The sequence below is a fragment of the Petromyzon marinus genome, chromosome 1 (genome assembly GCF_048934315.1).
Source record: "Petromyzon marinus isolate PM22_M1 ecotype Great Lakes invasive population chromosome 1, UKy_Petmar_22M1.pri1.0, whole genome shotgun sequence".
Classification (NCBI taxonomy): Eukaryota; Metazoa; Chordata; class Hyperoartia; order Petromyzontiformes; family Petromyzontidae; genus Petromyzon; species Petromyzon marinus.
The window spans coordinates 31,251,825-31,267,505 of record NC_133667.1 but is presented as its reverse complement, the minus strand read 5'-3'; the positions used below and the strand labels follow the sequence as shown (position 1 = coordinate 31,267,505).

Here is a 15,681-nt window from a genome sequence, read left to right as displayed (position 1 = left end):
CCCCAAGCATTCATCATCTCCCTCGGTTTGATGATGCCGTAACCCATCGAGTCCCTGCTCATGAGCTGATCGCATTGCTCCATCTCCGCAGTGGACATTGCCTTGGCTGTCATTCCGTCATTAGTCCCTTCACGAAATATGTCGTCTACTCAAGCCAATGTTGACTGGCAAGACAATAACTTACCAGTCAATATGATAACTCTAACTTGCATATTGTATTTGATCCATGAATTCCTCCCTCAATGTAATTCAAAACATGCCTTGCCAAGCTTCTTAGTGCATCACTAATATAATGAGCCAAGAATGTGTGTCACGCACGTGACGTCACTCCACGTCGACCAGCCCCCCTCATTAATAATCATGAACAGGTGGGGTCCTCCACATGGACCCCCCCCCCTCCGTCATTAATAATCATGAAGGGGTGACGTCACTCCGCATGAAGGTGAAGCGGAAACAAAAATTTGTTTACGCAAATTAGCTTTCATTTTTACCTTTCTTTGTGGAAAATAAAGCTAGTAAAGAAATCAACGCAGCAACTAATATAACGAGCCAAAAAAGCCTGTGTCTCGCGTGTGACGTCACTCCACATGGAGCACCCCCCTCATTAATAATCAGGAGCGGATGACGTGAGTCACCCCCCCCTCATTAATAATCATTAGCGGGTGACATCATGCCACATGGGGCACCCCCCCTCATGAATGAGCTGATGACGTCACTCATGTGAACCCCACCCCCACTCCCTCATTAATAATCATGAGTGGTAATAAAAATAAAGTTAATAAAAAATAATTAACATAAAATAAATGCCAGTACGCCCACCGAGGTTAAGAACCAGGCTACAGTCTACATTAGTGGTTTTTGTTTTTATTATTTTTATTATAATTTTTCTATCTACGTGACTTTACCGAAAGAACCAAAGAAAATGAATTCCTGCAGTAACGAAAGTTAAGTCAAAATTTAACCATGAGGGGGTCATTATTTTCGATTTAATATTTCAGATGAACTGCAATACACCCGTCCTTGGACAGGCTATCGGCTAGTTTTTAAAATGTTGTTACATTTTCTTTGTCGATGTCCAAGGTTCTAATCCACATCTATCAGGTTATATACCCCGATAATAGCACTTTAAACTTTCCAAAAATAAACTGTCCACGTTAGGCACAATTGTATGTTGCTTTTCATTATCCAAGTAAGTATTTTAAATATATTTCTATCCCCATCTACCTTCAATGACTGCCCTCGGTATACATATTGGTGTAAACGTCAGACATGCATAGTGTATAGTATGAATACACTATTGATGTTTTATATTTAATCCAAGTCTGCTTTGAAAACTCCTTGTCTCAACGAGCTCTCACCTCTTACATATTATATGAATGGGTCTTTAATTCTCAAATGCCGAATTACACAGTGGATACCTCCAGAAAGTACTGGGAAGTAGTGATTATTGTACAGTCTACTGTATTTAACTTGGCTCAGTGGGACATTTCCTGATCACTGGATTTGAGCTATTGGTGGATTTTCAAAAATGCTTTATAAACACGCACCAATTTGTGAGCTCTCTTGCTTTGTGCAGTCAGCCTCCTTGGTTCCGTCAGCTTGTCCTTCCACCTCTTTAATCCGCTGCACGTCTTCTGACACCTTCAAGATTTTATTTTTCTCTTCTTTTTCGTTGTCCACATCATCCTCCTCTTTATCTTCTGCCTCTTCTTCTTCCTCTTCGTCATCTTCGCCGTCCACATCATCAAGGTCTGACCGAGACTCCTGGCTGTTCATATCCGACTCAGAATCTGAGCCAAATGCAGCCGCTACCTCCTCATCCTCCTCCTGAAGGCAAAACTGTCATTAGTAGTGAGATTTCTCACCGACAACACCACATTGACAATCGGCAACATCAACAGAGTTGGCTACATACAGTGTGAAAGAAGTTCAACATACGTACTTACACAATAAATGGCATACCATAACACTACCACCATTATCACAATTAACAACACCAATAAGCATACTCTAAATGGTTAACTATGCTGCTGTCCTTTTGTACAAAATGTGAATTGAGTTTAAATGCAATAGGGATGAACTAACATACTGAGAAAATACTTTTTTTTTCAATAAAGCCCACCTTAAGCTGCCACTCATTACAATACACCCAACTGCATTGCCAACCTAAATTCATGAGCGATTCACCCTGCAGGATTGAATTTGTTGTGGGAAGAATAAGCCGAGTGAGTCATCTTAAGTGACTGTAGCCAGGACTGTACCTCTGAATTTGAAGCCCCTTCACTCTCTCCGTCACCACGGTCTCCTCCTTCATCACCATCATCATCCGAGTCGAAGTCTTCGCTCAAGTCACTCTCTCCGGAGCCACTGCCTCTCCTCCTACGGCGCCAGCGCAGCCGCGACGTCTTTGGCTCGAGCTTACCACGCTTTTTTTGCAGGGGAGGTGGCACTGACTCGACCACCGCTGATGACTGAGCTTCAACCGGAGCAGAAGCCTCGTCCTTTAGTGCCGCTCTGCCGGTAACTTCCTCTGTGCCAGGGCGTGCAGCTGAAGCTGACCTTCCAGTCTTGTTGACCAGTGTGTTCCCATCTGTAGTGTTTTTAAAGTTTGTTAGTGATTGATGTGATCCATCTGATGACCATCATTGTTGTGTAACCTACCCTTTTTATAAACTAAACTGCATCAATTACTAAATTAATGCCAATTTTTTTAAAATAAATAAATGTTAAAGAATCCCATCGTTGTTTGTAATAAAGTACAATACATGAGCGGATGACGTGAGGCACCCCCCCCTCATTAATAATCATTAGCGGGTGACATCATGCCACATGGGGCACCCCCCCTCATCAATGAATCCCAATTCCACTTTATACCCACAGAAAATGGGTATACAGCTTTATTCAGCTTAATATGAATTTTAAATATGAATTACAGTAATCCACTGCTAGACGAAGGGCCGCCCATGTGCCGTTTCAGTTATGAGGGTTGTTTGACTGTACTTCATCATGTTGGTCAGTACAGGATGGTGAAGTGCGGGACTCAGGATGAATTCTGATCACGTCATTGATGTTAATCATAGATAGGAATCGAACTCAAGTCACCAGCATTATAATGCAGTGCGTTAAGAACTGCGCAACCGCTCTACCCCTGGTTCAGCTTACCCCATTATAACATTTCCATAATAAGCCAGGAGAATATAATGTTTCTGGGATAAAGCTTTTGGCTGTTATTGCATCCTACTGAGACTCAAATTCAATTCAACACTGCAATGCCAGAATATGAAAGGAGCTGCAAGCAATTCAGGGAAAATCATAATCTAGGTGAAAACTTGTCCGGTTATGTGCCCCATGTAATACCACCAATGTGTGAAGGGCACATACGCAAAATGGATATGCTTGCAAATCTCCTACTTACTAGGACAGATGGCATCAGCTGTTTACATTCATTATTTTATGGGGAAGAAACCTTTCCATATTGTGTCTCAATATGAATGTGCCTAAAAGGAGACAGTTTAACAATGCATCTCATTCTGACAATGCAGCAAGCTCTTTAAGCCTCCATACCATTCTACTCAACTTATGACCAAGTCACTCCCAATGTGCCCTATCTTCTCAGATCTCAGAAGCTAAGCTGCCTTGAGCCTGGATAGTGCTTGCATGGATTACCAATATTGCCAAAACAGATGTTACAACCTGCTGCAGGGCTATGTTGTGGGCATCACCAGGTAGTGCAGCCATATACATTGTTGTACAATATTGTGCTCCCACATCTATGCTCTCTGCCTACAAAAACCCGCACTGACCAGCGTGTTGGTGTGCGGTTAAATAACCCCCATGACCTGCACAGTGAGGGAAGGCCCTCATCCAGCAGTGGACCGACAATGGGCTGTGCATTTAATTTCATAGGAAATTTGGCGTTCCAAAATCAGTCGCAGAGAGACCTACTGATAATCTCTTAGATATCAACTAACATATTTCTTGTTGACAGTTGAGGCTATTGGAACTTGGCAAATACACAACGCGTGTACACAATATACTCATTAGTTGAGTGCATTTGGTGCGTCATTAAATGTGGCACCGACCTTCCTCGCTTGGAGGCAGAGCAGGCACAATGTTTTCCAAGTCGTCCATCTCGACCTGCAGCCGCATGATGAGGTGGTTGAGGAGGTGAGAGAACAAGGCCAGGGTGAATGCCACAGCCGTTGTGAATTGCTTTGATCCTGCGAACAAAGCACATAACAAATACAGGCACATAGATGTACACACACACACACGTGTACAAACACACACAAATGCATAGACGAACACGCACATTATTTCAATGCACCATGTAGGCCAAACACAATTTATCTCAGAACGTGTAAGGCATTTCAATGCAAAAGAAAACTATGCTCAGGTTGGTCAGTGTAATAAACACATTTCGAGCATTAATTTTTCTTGTAAAAGCTTATATGAAACAAACGGCCATTAAACAAATTTAATTAACAAACCCACCGTTCTTGATTTTCACGATGATGTTTCAGTGTGAAACATAAGGTAAGCCATTATACTTTGAAAATATTGTAATTTATATGGCAATCAAGATACAAAACCAGCGGGTGAGGGTGGTCATACATAATTATTTCATCATGCTAATTTTTTTCTTTTTAAATACAGTAATGGATATATGGTACTATATTGAGATTTATATTATAAAAAAGTGGTAGATTAATCACTTTTAAGGGTTTTTTTTTATCTAGTGGTTAATAAAGGCACAAATAAAACTAAATATTTCTTTCACAAGGATCATGAAGTATTATAGCTGCAAACACAAGGATGGAAAACGTGTTATCTCAAACCATAAACATGAAATGTATTAAGTAGAGGCTAAATGAGAAGAGTCTCACATGTCGAATACCAAGCTTATATATAAAAAAAAACACTGGTATAATAATATAATTTGATTCTCACTTCACCAAGTACAACTATGTACCAATATATCGATATCAGTTCGATCTCCAGTTCCCTCCGCAGAGTCTGCATGTTGCATGCAGCAATTATTAAACACAGAATGCATCCTGTTTATAACCATCAATTCTTCGCACCCCCTGCTAACATGAGCCCTCAAGCCCAGTCAAAATAGTAATTGAAAACCTATGCGAATACATAATTTTTTTATGTTTTGCATTTTCCCAATTAACTTTGATTCACTCAAGAAAGAGAGGACCCAATAAAGGTTTCTCTGAGCGCGAAATATGCTGTGTGTGTGGTGTTTGTGTCTAAATCCCGGCAAGATAGCACGGTGGGGAGCATAATCTTCGTCAAAATATTAACTACCTCGCCTGGTATACAGGAGATCGTGGGTTTGACCCTGACCCTAACGCCTGTATATGTGGAGTTCGCTTGTTCTCCCCGTGGCCGCGTTGATATATCTCCGGGTCCTCCGGGTTTTCCCTCCACATTTCAAGTATTTGGCTCTAATAAATTTCCACATAAGTCACTTCGTTGAGCAATCATTTGTGGCTAGGTCACTTCTGAAAAAGAGCTATATAGCTCACTGGCCCTTACCTGGCAAAATAAAAATAGTTATATCATCGTCCACCCCGTGACCTCCTGCCAGTGAGCCTTTGACACTTCACTTGGCCTCAAAGTGCATCCTGCCTAGTACAAGCACCATGGTGATATCACCGCCACTTCGGTCCAAAGAGCAGTTGTTGTTGCTGCGCTGCCCTGTGGAATCACTTACCTGCCCTCTTCAGGCCGTGCAGGCCCATGAGGCAAAGCACGAGCATTCTGAAGACAAGAAGGTGGGAGAGGCACGGGGCGTCATGGTCCTCGGGTCCTGCACCGGCATTGGCCCCCGCGGCCGGCAGGTAGAACATGCAGAGGTTAAAATCGTGCAGGACGGCCTGGCACAGGGAGGTAACCTCTGCCTCTGACACACTGACAAAAACACAGGCCAAGGAGCGAGTGTTAGGAGTCGTGGGGGGATGTCAACAGATTAAACGTACGGAAAATGTTTGCCTTGATTCCAGTTTAATTGAAAACATTACAAGTAAAAACAAACAACCCAAAATTTACACGACCATGCGGTGATGTGATCCATACCTGCTGGTTGGATGAAGCAAACTCTGAAGGTAGAGGAAGCTCACAAGAAGCTTTTTAAGGTCTCGTGACCTGTTCATTATTTACATGTAAAACAGACAACAGTTTCATGGAAATTTACATTCATCTCCAGAAAAAAAACTATAAAGGTTTATGATTCTGAAATGGAGTTCACATCGGCAAATATCTAGCATTGCATGCTTAAAAACGAGATAATATAAATTCACATCCAAAGGTTTGCCATTGCACTTTTGAGAAATTCAATAAAAATGTACTTCTCAATCGAGTTTCAGTGCTCATTAGATACATATCCAGCGACACCTAGTGGTGATCCATAAGAGGTTGTTTGGGGATCATGGCTGCGAAGGCCTACGTATTAAACTATCTCGTGGTGACATTCATTAATTGACAATAATATTTACCCTTGCGATACATGCAACAAATCCTGTAATAATTGTTTTAAGATTAAAGTCACTTAAATACAATAGAGAAAATACGACTGTGTAAATTATACAGGCAAAAGTAAGCTTTTTTGTTAAATAAAACTGTGATCATTTCTTGAATTAATGCTGGAGTAAATTGTTACATGGCTACAAGCCAATATCCTTTCCTGTAGCCAAAACATAATATTCACTAGAACATAGAGTTTCAAGACATAAGCCTCAAGGTATCACAGAAAACCTCAGTCCCTTGGAAACAATTTGTTGGCATTCATTTTCACAGAAGTCTGTCCTGAAGAAACACCATTAAATTATCCTTGTTGGCATTAAAAAAACTACCATTTCATGTTATACACTTGAAAACAATACTTCAATGAAGCAACATCTTTATGACTTTACATTTAGATTGCATGACATTCTATAGCCATGCACGATCAAATACAGGTATGTGACAAGTTCTTTATCATGGCTGCATTCAGTTGATAAAAGTGTGAATGATGCAGTTGTCACACCTCTGTTTACTAAGGGATGCCTTCTTACAAGGAGCCTCTTTCTTGAGGAGCTCCATATACATCTTCTTGGCTTTAATAAACACTCGTCTCATGTTACCAACAGCACCGTCAAATCCCACCTCAGACTGAATGCTAAGGTGGAAACAAAAGTGGAAAATATACTTGAAATTTTCGTACCTAAAGAAGTTTTTGAAAATTAATCAATAAAAAAAGATACACATGTCAAAACTTATGTAAAAAGTGTTTATGCATTATAGCCATAGGCAATGGGGTTTACCAACGCATGTAGTAGTAGGCTGCCTCCACATTGTAAGAACGGTTCCCAGCCAATGTACCCAACTGATTTAAAGGCATTCCTATAAAAAAAGACAAGAACGCAGTTACACAAACCAGAGGTTCGCCCTTGGCGCAGTTCACAAATTCTGTTGAGACATATGATTCAAGTTGACAATACAAACTGGTTGAGTAGCATATACTATTATTGTTGTTGAAGCTTCCATCCCCTAAACTTTACTCCTCCCTTCCCTCCCCACCTCCACCAAGAGTCATGGTGGTCAAATAACTACGACAGCCCGCAAAGTTCAAAATATTTATCTTAGCATGTATTATTATTGCGATGATTCAGGCCAAATATGATTCATAGGGTGCACCCCTATGAATAACACATTAATTATTCACAAATATCAAGCTTTATTTGTAAGTTGATGCTCTTTACCACTGCACTGGTATGATGACAGCATAGTATAAAGGTACTGCAAGAATAGCAATTATCACAAATGACCACTGAATGACATTTACTATAACAGAGGTTAAAGGTTTAGATTGAAGGGCACCAATGACAGCAGTGATATTTTTTTGAAGATACAACTCAAAATTAAACGTGCAGACAAACACAAGCCATTGATGTCCATTTCTATGCTCCACTGCTTATTCTCCCCAAACTTAAAATTCACCAACTCACACGAACCATAAAGGTGAAATATAGTCACATAATCCCCACGATCCATACGACATGAAGTTGTTGCTCATCCAGCAGTGGATTGACAAAGGGCTGTACATGTAAAATGTGCTGGGAAAATGTTTTGGGAATTAAATACAAATGCATCCAACTCTTATTTGGGTTGTTCCCTCTTCCCCCACACCTGAGATTATCATGGGTGGCTACATATGGTGTAAAAGAAGTTCAACAAACATACATACAATACACAAACTGGACAATTCCAGTGGTAAGTAGAGATGTTCTCAACGTACCAACGTGGGGAGCTACTGCCAGAGCCTGGAGGTAAAAGCGCTCGGACAGGTGATGGGTGTCGATGACGCCCAGCTCATTCTGGTAGCGAGCTACAGCAGAGATAGCCAGCACACACCATCAGTCACAGCACCGCTACTCAACAGCGACATGCATACTACTCCGCATCTGTGTTCCACATGCAAAATATGAATACAACAATATTTGCTTGCTAAAATATATGAGCTCAGTGATAGGGAAGACCACTACGGGAAGTGTTCTGTTTGACCACAAATGTCAACAAAAACCAGTACATTCTGTGGCTTAGACAGCGGCTTCCTTCCTTCTGCATTGTTTATTGTTTCTTGTTTACTCGGTAGCTCACCTAGGTCTCCAAGGTATATCAGGCAGTGGTGACAAGCCATCCGTGCCCACTCCAATGCACGGGACGAAACCACCGCTGGTTTCTTCACAGCTGCAACAAGAAACATTACAAATATCGTTAAAGTACAATCACATCACGTGATACAAAAAAACTATTGGATATTTTTTTTTACAAAAAGGCAGTTGCTCATAGGAAGGGTAAAAATCAAGGTCTTGAGCCTGGATTTGAATAGGAGCAGAGGACTTGGCAGCATGGATGACTGCCGGCAACATTATAACATTATAGACCACCCATGATGCAAAGGTGGACTGAAGCTTCGACAGAAAGCCTTGGTTGGTTGAGTGGAGTGCGGGGAAGGAAGCAGTGAGATGAGAGGGGAAAGGTATGTAAGAGTGAGTCCAAATACAATCCAATGGCTTTAATAGAGGAACACTTTCAGATTTCTTTTAAAGCTCTGTACACTTACAAACAATGCAAATAACTTTTACATTTAGAAATCAGCCAGTATGGTGCATTGAATATTTTAAACCTCTTGAATATCTTAGGAAAGAAAAATATTATTTAGGTCTTGCTTATTTGCATGTGGAATTTACATGCACCATCTGTGCACAGATGCACAGGCATTGCCGTGACTCTGGATTTGAAGCGGAGGTGCTTACACAAAAGAAACAAAGTTATTATTAGTACTTGCTTCGTGATCTCAGTCTGCTTACTGAATGTTCAAAGAACTGTCAGACACGTGTTCATCAAATTTTCAAAAACTCCCTTGAAAACAGCAACGCTTGAGTGCCACCTTGTGGATGGATAAAAGATAAACTGCCAATCATTTGAAATTCTGCAATATAATCCGTTGCATAGTAATAATGCAGAATGGACAACTTTTCCAGGTAACCTGTCTCCAATAGCACAGATTGGATATAACTGATGGAAAACAAGAACAAAATAATAAAACAATCGCATTATTTTATGCCACCACGATGGCGCTGTACCGCTCAGCGTGTCGACAACGTGGGTCCAGTCGATACAGGCCTGCAGCTCCAGCTGGTAGTGAGACTGCAGGGTAAGCAGCAGGTGTTGGTAGAAGCCGACACCCGCGACAAGATGCGTGCGGTACGCGCATTCCATCGAGCCCCGGGTCTGAAGCTGCTGCATGAGGTAAGTCACCCCCAAAAAGGCCAGTTCAAAAAATCCCACAAGACAACACATCTGTACACATAGTAGCTGCAAACACATAAATATATCTATCTGTATGTTGAAGCAATGTATGACATTAATGTGTCTACAGTTAGTGTTGCAGACAAGAACATTTGAAATTGGGCTGAGAGAAAAAACGCTTTTCAATAAGTTAGGCAATGACAAAAGGGGTGCAAAATGCAGGGTCTACACTCTTTTTAAATAGTCAATGCACAATAGATTATGGCATATGTTTGACATATTATAAATATTCTGTATCTTAAATAAACCTCCACTATGATTGTAGATTCAACTGAACAAAGAAATGTGTGTAAAGAAACATGAAAATTAAGCATCCAGAAGGTAATCACAATGGTTTGCAGCATGTTGATTTTCTCATGAAAAAATAAATTTTGTGAACATATTACATCAGCAATCTTGCCCAAATACTATCAATATTGTAGTATTGGTAATCTGTGTTCGTTTCACAACATGTGAAGCAACTTTGGACAAAAAAAATGATACATGTAATATTTCCTGCACACAGAAATTCAGCAGTCTATCACTGGTTCACTCTCTCGGCACAACAGATGAAATTATAAAGTTTATTAAATCCCTCCTCGTTATTTTAAATAGCTATACTACAGTTAGTCATGGTGTGGGTAATCGTCCCGCTTCCAAGATGTCTCGACCGGTATGGAAGAGTAGGCCAAATATCCTCCAGAGGCTATCTGGTGCTCCCTCTAGTGGAGACCCTTCTACCAGCCGTAATATGAAAAAAAATGCATATCGCCTTATTTAAAATACCACACCTTGCGGTTTGCTTTGACAGCATGAATCACTTCATAGTAGACCTTCCTCCAAAGCAGCTCCTCAGCCTTGCGTCCGTAATCCACAGGGTGCAAAAACATGAGCTGCACGCACAGCTCCCGCAACCTTATTGCAATGAAAACACACACAAGCATGCAAAAGATGCAGGTTAAATTATGATTAGAGCAGCTATGCTTCATATGCTACCTGAGGTGATGAGGTGGCTCAGAGATCACAGCACCAAATGACACTGCCGAGATCCTGTGTTCAAATCAAGGTAGCCTGTTATTAATTATTCAGTGTAGTATGCTGATGGTCTCAGCCCAGTAACCAATGGTGGCACAAAAAAACGGATTACTTTAAATTTGGTTCTTCACTAAATTTGGCTAAATTACAGTTATAAGATTTAAAAATATCAGTTTGACTCATGCGATGAACTTTACTCTCAGTGGCAGAGTGGGTGGGGAAAGTGCTGTACTGTGTGGACCAGATGTCACTTCAAGGAATCCCAGAGGTAGTTCTGTGATATACGCTTCTGTGGGCCATTCTCTGGATACTTTATCTCATGACGTGATGCACGTCGCACAATTGGAATAAAATTGTAGAAAAATAACCATTTAGATGAAATTCACCCTACCCACAAAGTGTGGTCCCTCCAACACTGCATCTACTGCAGTGTTGGAGGGACCTGATGAAAAAGTACTGTTCTTTAAATTACCATTCATTTTGTTGAACATGACAGAACAACATTTTAACATCTTGCAATTATATACATTTTATTGAAACAACAAATTGCTTACTTGTTTCTTTGGCTGACATTCTCTGGCTTGAAGACTTCTTGACACACAGATGAACTGGAAATGATGGTGTCCAGCCGATGAACAACATCCACAACCGCCCTACAAGCAAGTTACACCAGGACACAGTATTTAATAATACTTAAGAATACTTTCATTTTATATAGCGTCATTCATGCCAACAGCAACCCACAAAGCTGTACATGAATGACATATAAGGACCAAATCCCATAAACGCGGTTGGCTACGGACAGCGCGAAAGAAGCGTTACAACTCACACTCAAGTTTAATAAACCGTGAACCAATTAACGACAGAGGCCGTTTCCGACAATTATAACGTGACAAATAAGCCTATTATTGTCCTAAACCACACTGCATAATCCACAGCTGAAAAGGTGCCTACAGAGTGTATTCAGCATAACACTTTATATAAGTACTCTTTGGTTCTTTCGGTAAAGTCACGTAGAAATAAAATAATAGAATACGACGTTTCGATTGCAACACAAGCAACCATCATCAGGTATAACTAAATTTGAGAGAGAGACAAAACACAGACACGGAGACACACATACAGACACACAAGCAGAGAGAGACGACACAGAGACACACAGAAAGACAACACAGAGACATACTCTTTGGTTCTATTGGGTAAAGTCACGTAGGTGAAAATAAAATAACCAAAAATCACGACGTTTCGGCCACAACAAAAGCGGCCTTCATCAGGTGAAGGGACGAGACTGTCTGGAGGACAGCGCTGGAGTGGACGAGACTGTCCTCCAGACAGTCTCGTCCCTTCACCTGATGAAGGCCGCTTGTGTTGTGGCCGAAACGTCGTGATTTTTTGTTATTTTATTTTCACCTACGTGACTTTACCCAATAGAACCAAAGCGTATGGATCCTAGCAGTCACGAAAGCTTTAAATCTAGAACACAGAGACACACAGAGAGACAACAGAGACACACAGAGACATAACATAGACACACAGAGACCCCAATGCCTCTGTATCGAGGCCTTAAATAGAGAGGGGGACAGAGAGAGAGGTGGGTCTGCTGGAGCAGAGAAATTAGCATGCCACTGAAAGTCTCAACAAGACTGGTACATTTTAGAGAGAGTTGTGTGGAAACCCACATCAATGAGAGGTTATAGTATTGCACATTAATGTACTGTATTCCAAGAGAGTGGTACGCACACAACGCTTTGCAACCAGCTGCCTGAGTTCAACATCAGTAGCGTGTAATAAATCTGAACCGGACCAGAGCCACACTCCCTTTACCAATCCACACTAACCATCATGGTGAAGTATGGTCAAACAACCAACATGACCACGACGTGGAAGGCCTGAATCCAGCAATAGATCAACAAAGAGCTCTACATTGCTTTAGTTTAGTTTGAAGTTTGTCCAAATGTCTCAATTGTGTGTTAAAGGGGGCAATTTATTCGGGGAATACATCCTGCAGTGTCTCACGAACAACGTACTGATGAGGAACGATAAAGTCGGCCTATTTGGATTGGGCCCTCAAACAGAAGCGGATCATCGATCGTGGCTCTACGATGATGATGAACTACATCGTAATGTGGTTCAGAGGCCCATACGAACCGGTCGACTTGGGGAGGGCCTTCATCAAGCAGCGGAATGACCATTACGGTACTCATGATGATGATGAATAAAATACAATATCACCACAAGCTCACCGGCTGACTTGGGAGAGGGAGCATTCATCCATCGGTGGCACATAGTTCATGATGATGACGAACAAAAAAGAATACCACAGGCCTCCCTTAATTCAGCAGTGGATCGACCATGGCTCATCCTCATGATTAAATAACAACACCAATGAGGCCCAAATGACCCGGACCACTTGAAGAGGGCCCCTCAACAAGCGGTAGATTGATCACGGCTCAACAATTACGCCGATGGTGAAAAACAATATAACGGGAGTACTTTTTCAAGCCGTTGAATTAATTACCGACGATTAACAAACCCACGATAACACCACCGACGCCTTCCCCCGCATGCGGCAGTGGAACGATCGCGTCTCGACGATTTATAACAAACTTAAACAAGCCAACCCCTCCAATAACGCCACCGAGGGCCTAGCGGAGCAGGCCGGGAGATGAGGGCGCGAAGTCGCCGCGCTCGGCTAGCGGGGCACCCACCGGTAGAGGCGCTTCGTCTGCACGACTCTAGGCGAGTCGTGAGGCGGAGGCGGCGGCAGCGGCGGCGGCAGCGGCGCCGGTGGGGCCGCCTCGCCCATGCCCGCGGGCGTCGGGAGGCAGCACGAGTCGCTCGTCGTGGTCATGGGCCCCCGCGTCTCTCCGAATCGCGCTCGCGGCCAGAGGCAGACACCATCACGGCACCCGCTCGCTCGCCGTCTCGCCCAAAACGCTGCGCTGGTGAGAGTGGTTTCGGAGGCGTGGAGTGCACCTAGCCTGGCACGAAATTACACGCGGGGACGTCACCGCCGCGTAGTGGCCGCTGGGTGGCTTTAGTCACTTGCGTCCGATTGTAAATGTCGTGGCTTGGATCTCCAAACACACCTGTGTTGTTGTCGTGACGAATCGGACACGTTCTGTTTACGTGACAAACCCCCTTACTAATTGGCCGTGTCGGGTGGTGGCGGGTTTGAACGACACATTTATATTTACGCCATCTAACCCAAAAATAAACAAAAATCTGTATTATGGATGATATTATATTCTTGGTTCTTTCGGTAAAGTCACGTAGAAGGGAAACAATAAAATAATAAAAATATAAAACAATAGAATTCTCACGACGTTTCGACTGCAACACAAGCAATCATCATCAGGTGTGAAAACCACAGCAAGAAAATTTGAAAAAAGTGGCGTATTTTTTAACATTAGCACCACGTAGAGCGATTTGGCAGTTTGTTCAGATGGACGAGTCCATCTATGTTCGGAAAAGAGGAGGGGGGAGACGAAAATAATGGATGCGGTTTGAAAGCCACCATAAGCGTGAACAATCAATTAAGACCCTAAATGGTTTTTAAAATCCTTCCAATGATTGCTAAGCCAGAATCCATCTTCTCGGTTTAAATTGTCTCTGTGTTTGTATATGTGGATAGCCTCATGAACGAATCTTCCATGGTAGCCAGATGGCTTGCAGAGAACCTCTGTCTTAAAAAAAAGTCAATGTCATGCGAGCCTACTGAATTATAACAGTGATCTGCCACGGCCGAGGTGTTGGTCCTACCGTGTTTTAGGTCTGCTTTGTGTTCACGAATGCAGTCCGAGACATGTCGTTTGGTTTCCCCAATGTAACTACTACCACAGAGGCAACTTAGTTTGTAGACACCAGGGTACTGTATGTCCGGAATCACATCTTTTACAGACGGAACCAGATCACGGATTTTAAGAAATGTGTTGAATCAGACCTGGATCTTGTGTTTATTCAAGATTTTGGAGATATTTTTTGTGATCCCTGCAATGTAGGGTAAAGTGATGGTTTTGAATGGCTCCTCAAGAGGGTCCTTCTTCATGGTTGGAGTGATAGCTTTGCGGATTGTGTAGTCGGAGTGACCATTAGCCTTAAGAGCTTGGTGTACGTGCTTGAGTTCAACACCTCGGCCGTGGCAGATCACTGTTATAATTCAGTAGGCTCACATGACATTGACTTCTCCAAGACAGAGGTTCTCTGCAAGCCATCTGGCTACCATTAGAGATTCTTTCATGAGGCTATCCACATATACAAACAGAGACAATTTCAACCGAGAAGATGGATTCTGGCTCAGCAATCATTGGAATGATTTGTTAAAGCATTTCGGGTCTTAATTGATTGTTCACGCTTACGGTGGCTTTCAGATCGCATGCATTATTTTTGTCTCCCCCCTCCTCTTTTCCGAACATAGATGGACTCGTCCATCTGAATAACTGCCAAAACGCTCTCCGTGGTGCTAACGTTAAAAAATACGCCACTTTTTTCAAATTTTCTTGCTGTGGTTTTCACACCTGATGATTGCTTGTGTTGCAGTCGAAACGTCGTGAGAATTTTATTGTTTTATATTTGTATTAGTTTATCGTTTCCCTTCTACGTGACTTTACCGAAAGAACCAAGAATATGAATCCCTGCAGTCACGAAAGCTTTAAATCAAAATGGATATTGTTCGTGAAATCATTAACTACGTGTTAAAGTAACGTCTGGTGTTGTTGTCGGTGCAGTCGTTTGTGATGGTGGAGAGAGGTGGTGGTGTGGCGGGTTGTGTTTGTTGTTGTTGCAGCGTGCGTGCTGGCGGGA

General features: G+C 42.3%; 1 protein-coding gene across 5 annotated transcripts in view; it reads right to left on the bottom strand.

Annotated features, from left to right (window-relative positions):
* Nucleotides 1–14,003, bottom strand: part of SMG5 (SMG5 nonsense mediated mRNA decay factor) — a 72,431-nt gene extending 58,428 nt beyond the window's left edge. Inside the window, exons 1-13 of one of the 5 annotated variants that reach the window (XM_032949199.2) lie at nt 13,587–14,003; nt 11,433–11,531; nt 10,635–10,758; nt 9,639–9,795; nt 8,650–8,739; nt 8,288–8,377; nt 7,314–7,392; nt 7,037–7,168; nt 6,088–6,156; nt 5,726–5,922; nt 4,083–4,220; nt 2,262–2,590; nt 1,548–1,839 (exon numbers count right to left, since the gene is read on the bottom strand). In XM_032949199.2, the coding sequence (XP_032805090.1) occupies nt 1,548–1,839; nt 2,262–2,590; nt 4,083–4,220; nt 5,726–5,922; nt 6,088–6,156; nt 7,037–7,168; nt 7,314–7,392; nt 8,288–8,377; nt 8,650–8,739; nt 9,639–9,795; nt 10,635–10,758; nt 11,433–11,531; nt 13,587–13,729 (1,939 nt within the window). In that variant the 5' untranslated portion in view covers nt 13,730–14,003. Of the gene's footprint in view, nt 1–1,547; nt 1,840–2,261; nt 2,591–4,082; nt 4,221–5,725; nt 5,923–6,087; nt 6,157–7,036; nt 7,169–7,313; nt 7,393–8,287; nt 8,378–8,649; nt 8,740–9,638; nt 9,796–10,634; nt 10,759–11,432; nt 11,532–13,121; nt 13,481–13,586 lie in introns of those variants that run through there. The other 4 variants (XM_032949180.2, XM_032949190.2, XM_032949207.2 and 1 more) reach the window with 4 other exon arrangements.
* Nucleotides 14,004–15,681: the final 1,678 nt, after the last annotated feature.